Source organism: Dendrobium catenatum, unplaced genomic scaffold, assembly GCF_001605985.2.
Source record: "Dendrobium catenatum unplaced genomic scaffold, ASM160598v2 fragScaff_scaffold_1256, whole genome shotgun sequence".
Lineage (NCBI taxonomy): Eukaryota > Viridiplantae > Streptophyta > Magnoliopsida > Asparagales > Orchidaceae > Dendrobium > Dendrobium catenatum.
Window position 1 is genome coordinate 473236 of NW_021319718.1, and position 20333 is coordinate 493568.

At 36.9% G+C, this 20333-nt stretch overlaps 3 protein-coding genes across 3 annotated transcripts in view; all 3 read right to left on the minus strand.

Annotated features, from left to right (window-relative positions):
- Positions 1 to 624: 624 nt before the first annotated feature.
- Positions 625 to 1229, minus strand: LOC110104894 (protein PELPK1). Its single transcript, XM_020834177.2, has one exon. The coding sequence runs from the start codon at positions 1187 to 1189 to the stop codon at positions 818 to 820; it is 372 nt and encodes a 123-aa protein (XP_020689836.1). The 5' UTR covers positions 1190 to 1229; the 3' UTR covers positions 625 to 817.
- A 5026-nt stretch (positions 1230 to 6255) lies between these two features.
- LOC110104883 (protein PELPK1-like) lies at positions 6256 to 6855 on the minus strand. Its single transcript, XM_020834168.2, has one exon. It carries the CDS (start codon positions 6812 to 6814, stop codon positions 6449 to 6451), a length of 366 nt encoding a protein of 121 aa, XP_020689827.2. The 5' UTR covers positions 6815 to 6855; the 3' UTR covers positions 6256 to 6448.
- Positions 6856 to 16527: 9672 nt separating this feature from the next.
- The window catches only part of LOC110104886 (protein PELPK1-like), an 8876-nt gene continuing 5070 nt past the window's right edge, over positions 16528 to 20333 (minus strand). The window contains exons 2-3 of the mRNA XM_028699343.1: positions 18429 to 18505; positions 16528 to 17323 (exon numbers count right to left, since the gene is read on the minus strand). Of these exons, the coding sequence (XP_028555176.1) occupies positions 16865 to 17323; positions 18429 to 18505 (536 nt within the window). The 3' untranslated portion in view covers positions 16528 to 16864. The remainder of the gene's footprint in view (positions 17324 to 18428; positions 18506 to 20333) is intronic.

Sequence of the window (20333 nt, forward strand, 5' to 3'; positions counted from 1 at the left end):
TACCTTCGCACTCTGCTTAGCTTCACATGAAGCGTGCGAAACAGAAGAGAGATGGTTACCTTCGTAAAGAAGCGCGCGAGAAAAGAAAAATGGAGTTCCGCATTTTGAAATTTTACGATATTTTAGAGTGAAAAATAGGATTTTTGGTTGGAGATGCCCTTGAGTCAGTCTTATTGCATATCTACTTTCCCGTTAAGCACCAGTTTGTTTGCCTAGTAGATTTTGAAGCTGATTTGCTTTCGAGAAAGCTGTTACACATACCAAATGTCAAGTGCTATTCTGTATAGGAACCTTATGTACACAGCAGTTTAAAATAGACTTCGTTTGGGATGACTTTTTTACTGCTTCTTAAAATGATTTTTTAGTACAAAAATCTTTAAGAAGCAAGAAGAAAGCTGTTCCAATTAAAGAAGACTAAAACTTTGTTTGGTATGACTTTCTTACTATTTTTTAAAACAGTTTTTTAGTAAACAAATTAATAGAACAAAAATTCCCCAAGAACAATGAAGCCTAAGTAGAAATCATTAATTAACAAACATGCTTCAGATGTACAGCAGTAAAAATAGAGAACGTCAAAATACAAAACACATTTCCAGTTCAAACAATGTAGCATCAAAATTCACATGACAAAGACACGTACATAACCAATTAACCCCAAAAAATTACAACATGTATATAAAAAGGACAAACAATCAAGCAATGCAACATATCAAATACAAATGACTTACAGCGACTAAAACGACAACACAGTAATCCAATCATATAAACAGAAACATACATAAAACATAGCTGAACTGCTGAACTCAGGCTTCTGTTCTCACGGGCTTTCGCTAGCAGCTGGTGGTGATGAGAAGAACGGAATAGATGGGAATGATGGAATGCTCAAAGGGATTCCGGGAATGGAAGCTGGCAATGGAGGGAAGGCGAGCTTTGGAATGTTTGGAATCGTGGGAATGGTTGGAAGGGTGGGGATGGCCGTCGGAATTGCAGGCAAAGGAAGCGTAGGAAAGGAAGGCACGGCGGGCAACGGCGGGAGAGATGGCAGAGTCGGCAATGACGGTAATGATGGAGCCGGCGGTGACTCGGGGGTGGCGGCTGTGTCGAGGAGATGGCGTGCACCATGACAGAGAGAGCTCTCGAGCAAGGCGAGCGCCATGAAGAAGTAGAAGAAATGGTTTATGAGAGCCATTGAGGTTGATGGAAGGGGATTGGAGAGAAGAAGAAGTTGATAGATATGTGGTTGATGAGAAAAAGAGGAGAATGGTTGTCTTATTTATAGTTGATGGAAGAAGGAAAATATGTTTTTAGTTGTTTTTTGGTCATATGGTGGTAGTTAATTAGCTGGCTAACAAGAATATAACTACTATTTATGCGAGGTTTTATATGATTATTAAAGAGTTGGGGTTAATAAAGTTCTCATGTTTTTGTTATCGTTAGTTCACCTTCCCAGTTCCCTCTTCATTTTTATGGAATAAAAAATTTATGTTCTTTATAAAAAGTCTCATTGATTATGACTGGTGATCATTTGGAGGTGAGTCCCAATCTAATATAAATCTCAATGTTAAGTTTAAGGGTGATAAGCAATTTCTTATTGTTTTTTCTAGTTTAAAGAAATCCAAATATAGAGAAAAAAGGTAAATTAATTTGTTGTGTCCTGAAATATTCGCGACGACGGAGAAATATAAAGTTTAATGTCTTAGCTTTGTATGAAGATCCAACATACGATCAAATAAAAGAGAGGGTGTAGTCTTTATAAGAGACATGAGTTTTTATGTGGAAACCCCTGAAAAGGGGGAAAACCATAGGGTCTGGACCAATTTGAATGAATCCACTAGTATTTGCAGTCAATTACAAATGAGGACCTTTCTTGAGGGAAGGCCTTAGTTTGATGTAGCAAATATACATCACATAAAGTGCATTACATGGTGGGAATGGGAAGAATCAGTATTGACATATTCGTCTAGTCGGCGGACGATGAAGGTCGGAAATACCGTAGTCGGGTGACGGTGGTCGGAAGGACCATAGTCGGTGAGTGACAGAGATCGGAAGGTTTTTTATCTGACAATGGAGGTCGGAAAGATCATGGTCTGATGAAAAAGATCATAAGGATTGTAATCTAGCGACGGAGGTCGGAAGGACCGTAGTCGGCAAATGAGAGTAGTTAGAAAGACCGTTGTCTAGCGACGGAGGTCAGAAGGCATGTAGTCTAGCGATAGAGGTCGAAAAGACCATTATCTGGTGATGGAGGTCAGTAAAAAACCGTAGTCTGAAATAGTTTTGTCCGCGGGAAGGGGGGGGGGGGGGGGGTGGCGTGGTGCGACGATGGTAGGTGGCCAAGTAGAAGTCAGACGTCTGTCGATATACAGGAGGAAGTCCGACGACGTTCGATGGTTCGACAGTGGTCGAGGAGGAGATTGGTGGCAAGATTTAACTCTATTTTCCCTCTCTTCCTTGCTTTGATACCCTTTTCCATGAGGAATGAGGGGTCTATTTATAATTTTCTGAGAGAGCCATAGCCACTAAATAGGAGGAAGATCAAGGGTATGTTGAGAGTGGTTTGAATGGACGACCAATGTTAATCCCCTTGATTGTGGACCATTTACTGGGCATTTGAATATCTTAATGACATCAGAATTTGGCGATCTTGGGTTCGTTGGATTCTTCTTATCGAGCCACTCAATTCGACTATAAGCATATCACTTTTGGAAATCGTTTGTTCATGGTTTGAAAATTTTAAATGCTCTTTTGGTCTTCGATTTGGATTCATTTCGCCTCGAATTGAGATGAATTTGGTGTCATTGGGTTCGTATTTTTGAGACTTTCAGCTCGACTGTAAGTTCACTAAAATCGGAATTTGGATGGTCCCAAATTTAATTTTTGAAATTTTTGACTTGATTTTACCTCAATTTTCATGCGCGATCAAAATAATTATTTGATTTCATATCAATTTTAATTCTTATGAATCTTTCAATGATTCCTTATTCGAATCATATTCAAGAACAGATCGATTAGCATTTGATTAATTTATTGAATAAGAAAGATTTATATTCTATTAGAATTTGATAAAATATTCGATCATCAATCAAATTTATATTTTTGTTCAAATATTATTTAAATCAATTTTAATCGCCAATGTCTTAAAGTAGAAATCATTGTTAATTTATTTTAAATCATAGCAACTCATTTGTTTTAAAATGAGATGTTAATTATCCAATATTTTCAATATTTGTAAAAATATTATCTATTATTTTAATTTTTATATTGTTAACCTTGTGTATTTATAATTTCATTTTAGTATTCATTAACAAATTCATTTTGCAATAGCCAGTTAAAACAAATTTTAATTATAAAATTGCACCCATATAATTTCAATATTTTAGATTTATTAGACTTTTATGATCTAATATTACTTGGTGGGTTTATATTTTTTATCTTTATATCCAATTTAAATTGATTTTTATGCCCACAATAGAAATATCTAAAAATATTTGCAACCATTTAATTTAACTTTCATCAAATTTTAAATTATTATGAAAGCATTTTAAAATAATTAAATGTAGTGGATGGTTATTGACACAACCCGAAACTCGACTTGGACCCCACCAGCAAAAATTCGGGTTCGGGTCAACCCGTTTGTAAAATAGGTCGGGTTCAGATTTTTGACCCGTTTGTTAAATGGGTCGGGCTCGAGTTGACCCGAAACCCGCAGGTCTACCCGGCTAACCCATTAGTAAAAAAACTTTTGAAATCAAAGAAAAAATAATGATGTAAAATTGTTCTAAACGATGACTAAGAAATTATTTGAACTCCGTTGAGTTTTTTAAACATACAAATAATTGATGTCGTGTAACTAAATTTTAATAAACTTTCTTTTAATTATAAAACTTCTTTGAAAAAAGCAATACATATTAAGACATGCGTCTATATTTACCATTAAACTAACTAAAAAAATAATCCAATCAATGGGGTTGTACTACGCAAACGTACAAGAAAAAAAATACATCCAATTGATGCCGTGTTAGCTTAATGTTTTGAAATCCCATTAAGTCCAGTTCAGGTTGGCGGGTCGGGTCCTGGTTGTATATCATGAATCATTTATCTAAACGGGTTGGATTTGGGTCAAGCCCTTTATGCCCGGATCAACTTGGGTTGGACCCCGATCCGTTGACCCGAATTGACACCCCTAGTTGCAATAATTCTGAGGTGGTGTAAGGATGAAATTTAAAGTCGAAGAAAAAATGATGACAGAAGTCAGACTATTTTATTGATAAAATATGCCTTTCCCTCATAGTAATCCTATAACATAAATGATTTATAATTTTTCCACATATGAAAATTATTATGGCTCCAAGAAGATTGTTCTTAAAAATTTTGAAGCGCCTCACCATGATCCATTGTCCTGAGGCAACTAGTCTTGGCAAGAGCTTTCAATATATCATTTTGGCTGGGGGTCAATGAGGCCATAAACATTGATAAAGAATGTTGGTAGACATCGAGAGTTGCATACCCACATAAATTAGAAGTTAAATTTTGATATGCTTCTAGAGTTGTTGGATGTTGGAAGGCATCAATGAGCTAAACACATCATGTGTTCTTTATTGGCTTATATATCATGTTGTGCTCTAATGGGCATCAATCAAATATAATGCATGGTGATTGTTGGTAGCTAAAAGTTGGGTTGTTGATCAATAGTGAATATTAGGAGTTGAAGATCAACAAATATAGATTGATTAATAATGTCAGAAATCACTATTTGATGGAAGTTTGACGTTGTAGGGTAAAGTCCTACATGGGGTCCTTGTTGGGTACCCAGTGGGTGGCATGCACTACGCGGATGGGCTTCGCCTATTCACACCCATCCATGGTGACTTTTGAGATGCCTCCCACCCATACACACTTGCTTTTCATATTTTTTGAATGCAGTCTGTTATGAACTGATGGCCTAGAGGTTTGTTGACCTTTGCTCTAAATGCAAACTTTCAAGCCGTATATCATAATTTATCGTAATCGTAGCACGGTTCAGTGTTGCACACTGCATAGTGAGGATTGTGATAATATAAGACATACACTGATTATCAATGTTAATTGATTTATCCCCCGATGTTTAATACCCACTCATATCCACCCACGAGGTCATGGGTGTACCCATGCCCATTAGGGAGGGTGGGTACGTGGCTGGGTGTGGGAATGGGTACCCAATGTAGGGCTCTGCTTTAGGGTGATCAATCGTGATAAGTAAGGATGATAACAAATGTCATCAAGAGACATCCTAAGTCGGAAGTGGGCATGCAATTAATAGTCAAATCTAAGTTAGTTGATGCCAGTCGACTGATGTGATGATAAGCATTAGGATCTTGACCTTGATTGACATAAGTGGACATCAATGGATTCTAAATATTAGGTGTTACTATTTAGTTGATGTATAGTGTTCTAGGTTGATGGATGTCCATGATGGGAACCAAAAATGTCAAGAGTTGTATGTCTTTGAATGTCAGCAGTTAGACAATGGCTAATGTTGGTCAATTATAGATGTTAGGGTGACATTGATTGATACAAGTTCTATTTTGTGATCATAAAGTAGTTAATGAAGAATGACGATGATTGTTGTAATGTCAAATTGTTCATTTGCCTTTGAAACTGTACCAGACGATCGAATAGGATAAGTTTGAGCAGAAGGAATCTAGTAATGATGGATTTGATGTTCAAAACAGAGGTCAAATCTTATCTTTAAGTTTATAGTTTTTAGAAATGAAAAACATTATCTATTTAAAACATCAATATATATTATTTGATAGAAAATAAAATAATCAGTATCTTGTAAAAAATTACAATTTGTTATGAAAAATATTATCTATAATTTTGCAAGAACAAAGTCATGCGATTTAGATTTCGTTTGAAACGGCTTTTTTATTGCTTCTTAAAGCAATTTTTTAGGACAAAAAAATAAAATTTTGGTACTAAAAAGCAGTTTTAAGAAGCATTAAAAAAGTCGTCTCAAACGAAATCTTAGGCTTCATTTGGGACAGTCTTTTTACTACTTTCTTAAACAACTTTCTAGTATAAAAGTTTCTTGAATTAAAAAATGTTGTGCTAAAAATCCATTTTATAAATTAGTAAGAAAATTATTCCTAACGAAGTCTAAATTTCATGTAATAGAAATGACTGAAGAAGAAGTAAGCCTCTCTAAGAAATATTGAGAAACACACATGCTATGCATCCATGAAAGTAGATAATCATCAATTTACAAGCAGAAACAATAATTAATTAATACTTAACACATAACACAAACAACTTAGCACATAATTAATTAAATCCAAACACAAAAACGTGTACATAACTCACACAACACAACATATCAAATACAAAAGATTTACACCTAAAACAACACCACTGTAATCAAATTATGTAAACAGAAACATGGAATCTGCCGCTGGTTAAGACTTCGTTATCACGGGCTTTCACTTGCTGCAGGTGGTGGGGAAAGAAAAGGAAGTGATGGAATACTGGGAATGGAAGGCAAAGGAGGCAATGACAATTTTGGAATGCTGGGGATTGTTGGAAGTGGAGGCAAAGCAAAGTTAGTAAGGGCCGGTAAAGCAGGTAGCGGTGGCAGTGCTGCAGGCTGTAGGATAGACGGCAGAGTTGGCTGCGGTGGCAACGACGGAAACGGCAGAGCTGGCTGCGGTGGCAACGATGGAATCGGCGGTGATTCAGGAGCCGGGGTGTCGAGGAGATGGCGTCCACCATAGCATAGAGAGCTTTCGAGGAAGACGAGCATGATGAAGAAGTAGAAGAAATGATTTACACGAGCCATTGAGTGGAGGGAAGGGGGATTGGAGAGAAGAGTTGCTTTCTTTCTATGTTGTTGATGAGTGTGGAGGAGAGGATGTTTGTGTATTATTTATAGTTGATGGAAGGAAGAGAAGATGTGTTGGGGGGGGATTATCTCGTCATAAGGTAGGTGGTTAATTAGCGAGCTAACGTGAAGAAAACTAGAAAAGTACTGCTTTGCACGGTTTATACGAGATTGTTAAAGTAGTTTGGTTAATAAATTTCTCATGTTTCTGTTATTGTTTGTTCACCTTCCAAGCTACCTGGTCTTTTTTAGGAACGTGTCAGGACACGTGTTTTCTATCTGGCTTGGAGAAATTTAATTATATATAAAAGAATAACAGGATAATATTAGGATAATATTAAGATATAATAGCTTTTTGAGATGGGCGTTCGGATATATTTGGCCAATATGCAAACTTCATTTTAGTCTATCTTATGAAGCATTTGCTTAGTAATTAAGTGCCTTAACGAAATAGGAATTAAGTGATCTTGGACTCATTGGATTCTGTCTCATCGATCCGCTCGATTCAACAATAACCATATTATATTTGGAGATCATTTGGTTTTTTAATTAATGTTTGAAGTTTTCAATTATATGTCAAGTGCTTGATTTTGTCTCATTTAGACTCGGATGTTCAATTCGATTATAAATTTGTTGAAATTATATATATATATCATCACAATTTTTTATCTTGAGCGGGTACAAATCTCAAGACAAAATTTATTTCTGAAATTAAATTCGGAACCATTCGAACTCTGATTTCATTAAACTTATAGTCAAACTGAACGTCTTGAAAAGATGAACCCGATGACACCAAATTCGACTCAGTACGTGTCACGACCCAACCCGATCAGAAAGAATCCCATCGCGTTGAGTCGCGACGGATGAATCCAGGATCTAGTTTTGAAATTTATTTTCAAACTTTTCTTCCAATACACAGACATACAAGAAAATACAGAGCTACTATAAACATCCAAATATATAGAAAAGCTCATCCATGATTTTCTTTCTTCTCATTCTTCAGAATAATCATATACATTAAGTACATGGCTTCAAACAATAGATACAGAACAGAAATAAAATAGCCATGACTGTACAAAAAATCAAAAGTACAAAAATACATAATCTCAGATCAGATCCTGAACGGCTAGTCCAAAACTTTATTCCCTTTCCCATAACCTGAAAATCATGAAGATAACCACAGTGAGCTAACAGCTCAGCAAGACTACACTAGCCGATCAGAATTCTCATATTCACACATTTCAAAATATATCACAAACTTTAAAAACAGTTTATTCAAATACCATACATAATTCAAATATTCATCAGAAATCCAGATATACAAACAGAATTCGAACAATCGTACAGAAATTAGACAATTAAATAGAATTCAGATATTCGTGCAGAACAAATAAGATAACATATACATGAGAGCTGAGTCAAATTCATGTCACAGAATTAGCCAAGTCAGAATTCAAAATAGATTTCAGAAAACATTTCACTTCACATTTCAAAACAGAATTCCCTGACTCAGACAGAATCTCAAAGGATTCTGGCCCCTTATGCCTCCATTCCATGACACGGATAGAATTTTAAAGGATTCTAGCCCCTTATGCCTCCCTTTGTGCTTATTGCACCAGAACATATCAGATATACAGAATTATCAGATCAGAATTCATTTCATATTCTCTGACCCAGACAGAATCTCAAAGGATTTTAACCCCTTATGTCTCCCTTCTCTGAAACAGACATAATCTCAAAGGATTCCGGCCCCTTATAACTCTCTTCTAATATCATTCAAATCACATCAAACATCAAATCATATCAGATTCAAAGAAATCAGATTCGTATCAGAATATCGTCAAAGAGTATAACGGCAGACAACATAAATTCAACGGGTCAGAAATTCACAGTTTCAGAAAATTATCAAATTTCCAGAAATAGTGTAAAATATCATTTCAAGACTTTCATTGTACTGAAGCAATATTTTTCAACATCCAAATAATTTTTTATTCGATAAAAACTCCGCAGAATTCAAAATACTTGGTAAAAATTTTTCAGAAAATACTCAAAACGTGCAAAATTATCATCTCTACAATATACCAAAAGTTACGCGGTAAAAGTTTTACCGATACAAAGATATACCCGTTTTTCGCTAACAGAAAATTCGTCAAAACTCACATTTCTGAAAATTCAGAAAAGCATAATGTGTCTTACCTCGAGTCGATCAACTTTCCTAACTGCGTCGTCGAACGAAAATGGACCAAAGGTGCCCAAAACGTTGATTTCTTCCTCTTTTCTTCGTTTTCTCTCTGCTCTTTCTATCTCTTCAAAAAAAATCAAACATTTCTTAAAAAGATATTTATGATCGTCCAGACGATGTTTCTCGTTTCTCCCGGGACGATCTCCTATGTACACTAATCGTACGGACGATAATGGATTTTCGTCCCTGGATGATGCTCTCTGTCAAAAAACATTTATTCAATTCGTCCAGATGAACTTACGGTTCGTACAGACGAACCTACACTTTACTCGGTTCATACAGGCAGTTAGTACATACTAACCATATAGATTTTTAAAACTTTCTTCAGTTCGTACAGACGGTTCATACGTACTAACTGCACACAATTTTTTTTTTTCAAAAATAACTTGAATGTTTAAGGGTTTCACAATACGAGCCTGAATGGGTCCAAATTAAAGGTCCAAAGCGTATTTGGAAGGTTCAAACTATAAATTGATGAGAAAATGATTTCTAAATGTGGCATGCTTATAGTCAAATCAAGCAGCTCGACGAGACAAATCCAACAACCTCAAGATCATTGAATTTTGTCATCATTCAGGCACTCAAATACTCGATGAACGATCTATAATCAAGGAAGTCGATATCGACCGCCCATTCAAAACACTCTCAACATGTCCTTAATCTTATCACTATTTAGTGGTCATGCCACTTCAAAAAAAACTATAAATAAACTTCTCATTTTTCATAGAGAGGGGACGAAAGATGGAATGAGAATAATAGAGGAGAGGAAGAGAAATATGAGATCCCTCTTTCCAACAAGCTCATCCTTGACCACCGCTCGACCACTGACTATCGCTGGAATTTTGTTGGACTTCTGCCCAAACACAAATTTTATACCCGAACACCGATTATCATCAAATTTCCTACTGACCACCATTGCCGACTACGATCTTTTCGACCCCCGTATGTTTCCCTCCTATTACAGTCCGTCAGACCACCTTCACTTGATTATGGTCTTTTCGACCTCCGTCGCCTAACTATGGCCTTTCTTATCGCTGTGACCCGTCGGCTACAGTCCTTCTGACCTCCATCACCAGCATTGATCTTTCTAAACACAATCATCTGCCGACTAAGACCCTTCCGACCTTCTTCTCCAGATATCCTTCTAACCTTCATCACCAGCTAACTATGATTCTTCTGACCTCTGTCGCCACACTATGATCTTTCTGATCTCCGTCGTCAACTGACTACGGTCCTTCCGACCTCTGTCGTCTACTGACTACGGTCCTTCCGACTTTCGTTGCAAAACTTCCATCTTTTCGACCTCTATTGCCCATCGACTAAGGTCCTTTCGGACCTCCGTCACCAGATAAAAGTACTTCTGACCTTTGTCACCTGCAAACTATAGTACTTCCAAACTTTGTCACCATATAACGATTCTTTCGAGCTCTGTCGCCCGCCGACTACGGTCCGTCCAACCTCCTTCGCCTGACAACATTCTTGTCAACCTTTGTGGACTGCCGACTATAATCCTTTTGACCACCGTCACCTAATTACAGTCTTTCCAACCTCCTTCGCCCACCGACTATGATACTGCTGACCAAATAAACATGTCAATACTGATTATTTCAATTCCTACCATATAATGCATTCTATATGATGTATATTTGCTACAATAAGCCAAAGCCTTCCCCCAAAGGAAGGTCCTCATTTGTAATCGATTGCAAATGCTAGTGGATTCATTCAAATTAGGCCAAGCCCTACAATCTTTCCCCCTTTTTAGGGGTTTCCACATATAAATTTTGATGTCACTTATGAATGCTACACTCTTCTTTTTTATCTGAATGTATGATGAATCTTTATACAAAGCTAAGACGTTAAACTTTATATTTCTCTATCACTGTGCATATTCCAGGATGCAAATATTTATAGTGATATGTTATCGAAAAAATATCTTGATCGGGCATAAATCTCGAGGCAAAAATCAAGTTGGAAAATTCAAAAATTAAATCCGGGATCATCTGAACTCCGATTGCAACAAACTTACAGTTGAACTGAGCGTCTCAGAAATACGAACCCAATGACACCAAATTCGACTCAATCCGAGTCCAAATGTGTCCTAATCAATGACCCTAAGAGATGTTGAAAGGTTTAAACCACAATTTGGATTACCAAACGGTTTCCAAAAATGATGTGCTTATAGTCGAATCAAGTGACTCGACGAGAAGAATCCATCGAGCTTAAGATCACCGAATTCCGACACCACTAAGACCTTCAAATATCTGACAAACGGTATATAATCAAGGTGTTCAATATCGGCCGTCCATCGAATCACTCCACATTTGCCCCTGATCTCTCATCTATTTATGGGTCATGCCACTCCAAAAAATCTATAAATAGACCCCTCATTTCTCTTGAGAAGGGGGAAGCAAGAAGAGAAGAAAGAAGAAGAGAAGGAAGAAGCTCCTCCTCGACCACCGTCGGACTTCCACCGGACCACTGCCTGACGTCGTTGCTCCTCCGGACCACCGCCTGACGTCGTTGCTCCGCCGGACCACCACTTGAGGCCCTCACCTCCGCCGGACCGCCGCCTGATGTCATTGCTCCATCGAACCACCAGTTGAGGCACTCATCTCCGCCAGACCACTGCTTGACGTCGTTGCTCCACCTGACCACCACTTGAGGCCCTCACCTCTACTGGACCACCGTCTGATGTCGTTGCTCCGCCGGACCACCACTTGAGGCCCTCGCCTTCTCCAGACGACCACTTAAAGCTCCAAGCTCCATCGGACCACCACTTCAGGCCCTCACCTCCCCCGTACCACCGCCTGGCATTGTTGCTTCGCTGGACCACCACTTGAAGCACTGAGTTTTGCCGAGTCACCACTTCAAGTCCTCACCTCTGCCGGACAACCACTTGAGGGCGTGAGCTCTACCGAACCACCACATGAGGCCCGGACTTCTACCGGACCACCACTCGAGATCCGGACTTCTGCTGGGCCACCATCTAACGCCCAGAGTTCTACTAGAGTACCGCCCTACTACAACGATCTTTCAAACCCTGGTCTCCTGCCAACTACTGTCTTTTTGACCCTGGTCTCCTGCCGCCTACAGTCCTTCCGACCTGCATCATCTACTATGGTCCTTCCGACCTCCATCACCAGACAATGGTCTTTCCGGCCTCCAACCTATCGACTATGGTCATATCAACCAAACAAACATGTCTATATTGTAACTCCCACCATGTAATGCGCTCTATATGATGTATATTTGTATCATTAAGCCAAGGCCTTCTCCCAAGGAAGGGTCTCATTTGTAATCGACTACAAATACTAGTGGATTCATTCAAGCTGGGCCAGACCCTGTGGTTTTTCCTCCTTTTCACAGGTTTTCCACGTAAAAACTCTAATGTCCCTTTTGAATGCTACACCCTCTCACTTATCTGATTGTGTGCTGGATGTTTGTACAATGCTAAGACGTTAAACTATATATATTTCACTACTGCCGCGAATACTCCAGGATGCAATATATATATTAAATATGTTAAGAGAAATCAACCTTGCATATTTTACCTATCCAAAATTATTTCAGTGTTACACGAAATGTGAATCTTAATTATCAAAACCGAAGAATACAAACAACGTATAGCAGTACTGCAACAGCCCAAGCGTATTTTTCCCTTTCATAAAGCATATCTTGGAAACTACACAAGACCAACACAAAAACTTATCACAAATTAATAGCTGAGAACTGAAGAAATGACCAAAATAAAATACATTACGGCATTACCTAACCAGTTGTCATAGTCAACAAGAGCAAAGATAGAAAATATTTCTAGCATTTAGCAATTCATTAAAAAACAATGCCAACGCGGGTATATCTTTTGATAGAGAATAATTTGTTAGTCACTAACCAGAGATTGGATGCCAGCAGAAAGAGATTCAAAGGAGAATCAGTTAGGAGCAGTGTAAATGGGAAGAATTGCATCAGATTTTTTATTTTTTTTTAGAACGTGCTGGTGTTGTGTACTCGAACATTCCGATGCTGTAGAGTTTGCTGGAAACCACATAGAGTAAAGCGTCACAACGCTGCATAATGCTGCAGCGCAGTGGATTTGAGCTGTACAACATCATGATGATAGAGACTTGAGAGCATCAGCTGGTTCCACAGCGCTTCGAGGTGAACTGAACAATTTTCTTTCTTGATTTTTCTAAAGGGTGTCATCCTTTGATGTTATTTACCTGACTTTCTCTTCTAATTTGCACACAAGAATGGTGTAAGATAGAAGATAAGCAATGTGAGCGAGAGAGAAGAGAGATCTGTATTTATTTTGCTCCCATTTTCAAATTGAATTTCTTGTGTGGTGTGGCTCCATAATTTTTTCCCGATTTCAGAATTTTCTACGTTAAATCTGATGTCCTTTTCTTTCCGCTGCATTTTTATTTTTCTTGTTTGTTTCATCGATCATAGTGTTTACTTCCATCCCCAACAATTCACAATATTTCTTTTCTAATCTCAAATTTGAAAAGTGAATGCATTTCAACTTGATTAGGTCCAATGATTTTTTTTTCTCCCGACTTTTAAGTAAGAAAAAAAATCTCATATACATTGCATTTAACTCTTTTGATTATGTGTAGAATTTTCATTTAAAGCAAAGTAAACAAGTTCTCTCTTTACCGCTACAAATATTCTTGAAAATATGATTTCTCCAATAGGAAACCATCATACATTTCATTAATAAAATGAATATGAACACATTTCTTACAAGCCCAATTATAGAATTCCAATTTGGAAATGTAAACAACTTATGAACATAGACATTATACAAGTTCCTATAACAAGAGCAACATACCACTCAAGAACCATGACAACACTTCATTTACTTACAAAAATTCTATTGGTCATTCATTAAAAAAATACCTGAGGAATTAGGGGTTCTCAAATTTTTTGCAAAGAACAGTACATAGTAAGGATTGCACAATAAAAGATTATGATGATGAACATTAGGGCTGCAAATGAACCGAGCCGAGCCGAGTATGTTTGTGTTCATTTAATATCAGGTTTTTCAAGTTTGGTTCATGTTTGTTCGATCTTTATTGATTGTGTTCATGTTTGGTTCATTTAAATTAATGAGTGCTCAAGCTCGGTTCATGTTCGTTTGTTTAGTGCTTATCGAGCTTTAAACAAACAAACATGAACAAGATATAAACGAAATCTACTTTTAGATGTTCATGAACTTAGCAAACGAGCTTTATCGAGCTTCCTAACAAACGATTACATCGAGCATGTCCGTGAATTTATCTATTTTTTTTTTTTAATTATCAAACAAATACGTTCATGAACATATCTATGAACAAATACACTTATAATAGAAGCAATTGTCTATGGTGGATGCTCTTGCTCTTTCTTATTTTTTCCTAATGCAACCTTCTCCCATCTCTTCTAAAGTTATTATCGCAAATAGTAAATTTAAGGCTCTTTGCTCGGTGGAGACCTAACCTTCCTCTGATAAAATCCCTCCCCTAAAGGTTATTATGCAACATTACAAGAAAGAAGCCAAAAGAACTAATGGATGTAATATTTGAAGCCAAAACTTACTGTCAACACGAGCTTTAGCATTGTCGGGGAGAAGGATGAGCGGAGAAATGAGAAGATTCGTTAGAGTGCCTCGACGAGAAAATTAGGAAAGAAAGAAAACCTAGTTCGTTAAACAAACAAACTTGAACAAATACATTTACATTATTTATATTTAATAATTATATAATCAAATATTAATTATTTTTATCGAGCTTATTCACGAGTTCAAAATCTAACACGAATCGAGCTTCTTATCGAGTTTAATTTCGAGCTTGTTCATGAACTTCAAATGATGTTGTTCGCGAACATAAATGAGCCGAACGCATTAGTGTTCAAATTTGTTTATTTAAGAATCGAGAATCTAAAATATTGTTCAAATTTATTTATTTAGTTAATTAAACGATCACAAATGAGCTTTAATCGAACCGAATAGCGAGTAGCTCGTCGAACGTTTGGTTCGTTTGCAGCCCTAATGAACATTGTAAAACAATTTTGAAAAAATGAGAAATTATTTTTTCCTTAGAGAATAAATCTTACATCTAAGTAGAGGAGGCCGGCGCTCTAGATCGTAAAGTGAGGAGAGAGGAGGCCAACATTAGAGCCGGCATGTAGCTATGGTCAGGAGAGGCCTTCGTGTCACACACCCTCTTGAGTTCAAAGTCAGTGTCAAGGTTGGGGATGGGAACGATGACTAGTAACATAAATTAGGATTTAAGAATGAAAGGTTTTGATATTTTATTAAATTGTCTTTACATTTTAAGTTTTAATCAAGACCATTTAATTGATCGCAAATCAATGAAATTTTTTTTTATTTTTTTTTTAACTGGCTGGTTTTAAAAATTGGCAATGATTCGTTGGTTCAATGTAGTTTCTTCTGGTTCTTGTGAATACGGTTATGGGAGAAGACTGAATAGGCCGGTTTAGGAGTGTAAACGAGTCGAGTTTAGACCCTTATCAAGCTCGGCTCGTTACATGGAAAGCGAGCTCGAACTAGAGCTTGAGCTCGAGTCGAGCTTGAACTCGAGCTCGTTTAACTGTAAACGAGCTCAAGCCGGCTCAACAGCCATGGGCGGGAATTTTTAAATATAGGTGGGATTTTTAAAAATTTTAAAAATTAAGCGGGATTTTTAAAACTTAGATAAAATTTAAAATATATATATGAAATGTTTAACATTTAAATAAAAATTAGATTATTATTTTTTAAAAATATTTATATTTAATACATAAAATAAAATTATTTAAAGTATTAATATTTATTCGAGCTCGAACTCGAACTCGATAAGCTCAGCTCGTGAGCCCATAAACGAGTCGAGCTAGAGCCGGGTCGGCTCACTTATACCCCTAGGCCGGTTGACCCATGCTCATTTCAACCAGTTGAACATATCAGTTCGATTTTGTTTTTTAAAATATTGGTATTAACTTAAAATTACTTTTGTTAACAATGAATGCACCCTATTACTCTCTCACAAGATTAAAAAGTTATTGAAAATCTCACTAAGGGCTTGCTGATTAAACCATCCAAATCATAGTCGAGTCAAGCTACCAACTGATGCCAATTGGTCTGATCATCTGTACTTAGATTTGGATAACATAATCAATTTGACCAATTGGTCATTTCATTTATAAATTTTCTTCAAATTAGAGCTTTTTGAATTACTCAACATGATTTTGAAATTTCTAGTATCATAATTTGATTGTTTTTTTTTTTTTTTACTGAATTAGAATGTAAAAATACTTATAATAATCATATCAATTTATAAGTCTCCTCAATATTATTGTATGATGGAAGATAAAATAATCATCAAAATTGATAATTTTCCATAAAAAATATTGTTTATATACTTATCATCACAAAACACATTTCCAACACAAACAGCCCAACACCAAAATTCTAATACAACAATGCTCATATAGCTCATCAAGCTACAAATTAGTTCAAGCATAAAATACAAACATCCACACAATACAAAACATATCAAATACAAATGATCTGTGCCTAAAACAACAATAATTTAGACTTCGATTAACACAACTTTCTTATTGCTTTTTAAATCAGCTTTTTAATACAAAAAATTCTTAAATTAGAAATTTTTGTATTAAAAATCTGCTTTAAAAAACAGTAAAAAAGCCTTACCAAGCGAAGCTGACCTCAATCTAATTATATAAATAAAAACATAGAACTAACTGTTTCAATATGAAGGCTTCTGTTATCATGGGCTTTTACTAGCAGGTGGTGGTGAAAGAAAAGGAATGGATGGGAAAGTGGGAAAGGAAGGCAATGGAGGCAGTGATAGTTTTGGAATGCTTGGAATCTGGGGAATTGCTGGAATGCTTGGAATCTTAGGAATTTCTGGAATGGCAGGGATGGCCGGAATTGGAGGCAAAGCAAGCTTAGGAATCACAGGCACGATGGGCAAAGGTGGCAGAAGCGCCGGCAGCGGGATAGATGGCAAAGTTGGCTGTGACGGTGTCGTGTCGAGGAGATAACGTCCACCATGGCACAGAGAGCTCTCGAGCAAGGCGAGTGCGAAGAAGAAGCAGAAGAAATGGTTCATGAGAGCCATTGATGTTGATGGAAGGGGGGATTGGGGGAGAAGAAGAGTTGTTTGATATGTGATTGATGAGAACAGATGAGGATGGTTGTGGGTTATATATAGCTGATGGAAGAACTAAGGTGAAGATGTATTGTTTGGTCATAAGGTGGGCAGTTAATTAGCTAGCTAACATGAAGAAAAATGCCATTTATGCAGGCTTTATTTAGTCGTTGAAGTAGCGAGGTAAAAATTTTCCCTTGTTGCTGTTATTGTTTGTTCAACTTCCCAGCTTCCTCGCCATTTCTAGGAAGGCATGGCCCGTACACTACTTGTGTTAGCTTCTCTTCACTTCGAGAAGCTGTGGGATTTTTCTGACCACCAGGCCTGATTAAGGTTACGTTTGGGACCGGTTTTAGATCATTATTTTTTGTGTTTTTATTAGATTTTTAAACTAAAAATTAGCTTTTTATAAAGCAGGAAGAAAGCCATTCCAGATGAAGCCTAATATATGATGGGAGCAAGAAGGGATATTTAAAATATGGTTGTGTAGTAGCTCTAAATGCAATCAATTTCATAATTCTCTCTGGCTCTTGAATGCTACCAGCTTATATTGTGAAAATTTTTGAAGAACTGAGGTTTATTTAAAATGTGGGTAATTCGATTCTTATCCAAAAATTGTCCCATAATATTTTAATTATGACCAATAATGAATGGGTCAATCGATTTGGAATTATTTCTAAATCTAAATAAACTTTTGTTTGGAAAGTTTTAATTAATGGCTCATTATTATAATAGATTAGACAGTAAGTTATTTTCCTAATTAATTGATTTGATTGGGGATAAGATTATGAAGCTTTTTTCTTTATTGTTTTGTCTCAAATCTATAAATTAAGGAGTTTGAGGGTTTTTGCATGTAAGAGAGAAAGAAATAGCTCATTGTAATTTCTTATTCATCAAATCTAGTGAAATCTCCATCCCTCCCCATGAATGTAGGCATATTCGTTGAACCACGTAAGTCATTGTATTTATTGTGTTGTTTGTACTGTGATTTCTGATATTTATTTTCTACTGTTTGCACAATAATTGGTATCACAGATAGATTCCAGTTGAATTTCCGACGAAAATGATATGAAGAACGGAGAAATTTAGCACTTGTGGTTCGTCCAGGTGAAAGAAAAGTGACGCATGAGCAAATCCACATGACAGAAGATATGCGTGTGGGTCTCTTATAAGGGCTTACGGGCTTGGCTCGATGTCGGATCTCATACAAAAGCTTGGACCATGTAGGCTTCACGCGGAATGGCGGATCAGGTTGTGCTTGAGGGTCACATACAGGCACGTTAAGGTCGAATCAGCAAGGGATGGATAGTGCGGTCAAGCATGCAAGCCACGACACATAGTTATTTACAGACACAAACAATCTTCCCGTCAGTGGTTTCAAAAGTTAACATCTTTTTTAATCAATTTTGGATTCTACTTCAGTAGATCCGATCCATCCCTTCTTCTTTACAATCATGCAAACATTATGTTATACCTTCTAATCTTTGTTGATGATATATTGCTCATGGGAAACCACTAAGACACCATTTAGCTCCTCCTTCGCAACTACAAGATGTTTTCTCTCTCAAACAGCTCAGGTCAGTATCTCTCTTCCTCGGTATTCAAGTACAATGCATGACATCTAGTAGGTTTCTCCATCAAACTCATTACGCTCACGCTATACTTGATGATTCCGGTTTCACATATTGCAAATCAACTGCCGCCCCAATGTCCTTAAAACCTTTTATCGACGCATCCTTAGATACACCATACAATGATCCCACCTTATATTATCAATTAGCCGGCTCTTTATAATACTTAACCATCACCCACCCCGACCTCGCCTTCGCAACCAAGCATATATGCCAGAGCATGCAAAACCCATCAAATCGTGACCACCAAGCTCTCAAATGCCTCCTTCACTACATCAAGGGAGCACAACATTTTGGTCTCCCCCTCACCCCAAGTGAACTCTCATCGCCTACATAGATGCAGAGTGGGCAACTAATTACACCAACAGAAAATCCATCTCAGTTTCTATACTTACTTTGGAAATAACTGCATTTAATAGCATGTTAAGAAGCGAACTACCATGGCAAAATCATCTACAAAAGCCGAATACAGATCCCTCTCCTCATTCACCTCAGATGTTATTTGACTTCGACCATTAGTCACGGATTTTCAACCTCCACAACAACAACCAACCTCCATATATTGTGACAACATTTAAGCACTAGCTCTATCAAACAACCCAGTCTACCATGTCAAGACTAAACTCATAGAAATTGATTATCATTTTATTAGCGATCACATCAAGAGCAGAGAAATTGAAGTCTTTCATATCAGCTTCATAGATCAACATACGGACATATTCACCAAACCACTTTCAGCAACTCGCTTTCACAGTCTACAAGACAAATTAACTATCCAACAGTTAAATACTTAATTTAAGGGGGGTGTTAACAAACCAGTCCATTGAGCTACAGGTTTTACTCAACATATTATAGTCCATCTGCATTAGTTGTCAGACCCAACTCCACTTCCTCCGTTACAAAAGAATTATGAAGATTTCTGATTCTTCCTAACAACTTGTCCATTATTCCTTTACATACATACTATATATATATATATATATATAGTTGGATAAAACTCACCAATGGGCATACGTGTTAATATAATAAAAGGTTACAAGATCCTAAAGGGGACCTCAAGCCACTGCTGCTCAAATAGCTACAAACAAAGCAAAAAAATAAGAAAGATAATAGCTTAAGGTCCCTACTAAATTACAATGAAGAACAAAAAGAAAATAACAAGATAGAGCAAAAGGCGCCGACGATGAAAGCCATCCAGCACATAACAAGAAAAGCCAATAATAGAACATAACTGCCCCAACCAAACAAAAGGGACTAACCAATAGAAGAACACAAATGAGCATTAGAACGAGTGACCCAATTGAAACCTTGAAACGTTTATTTTTGTTTTTCTTAACTTGCTTGCTAGAAAACATAGTAAATCCCTCATTATCCACTTGCACAACGTTTAAATTACTATCTTCTCTCAAAACGTTAGAGAAACCATGATTATTCCTCCCATCACTCCAGTAGTC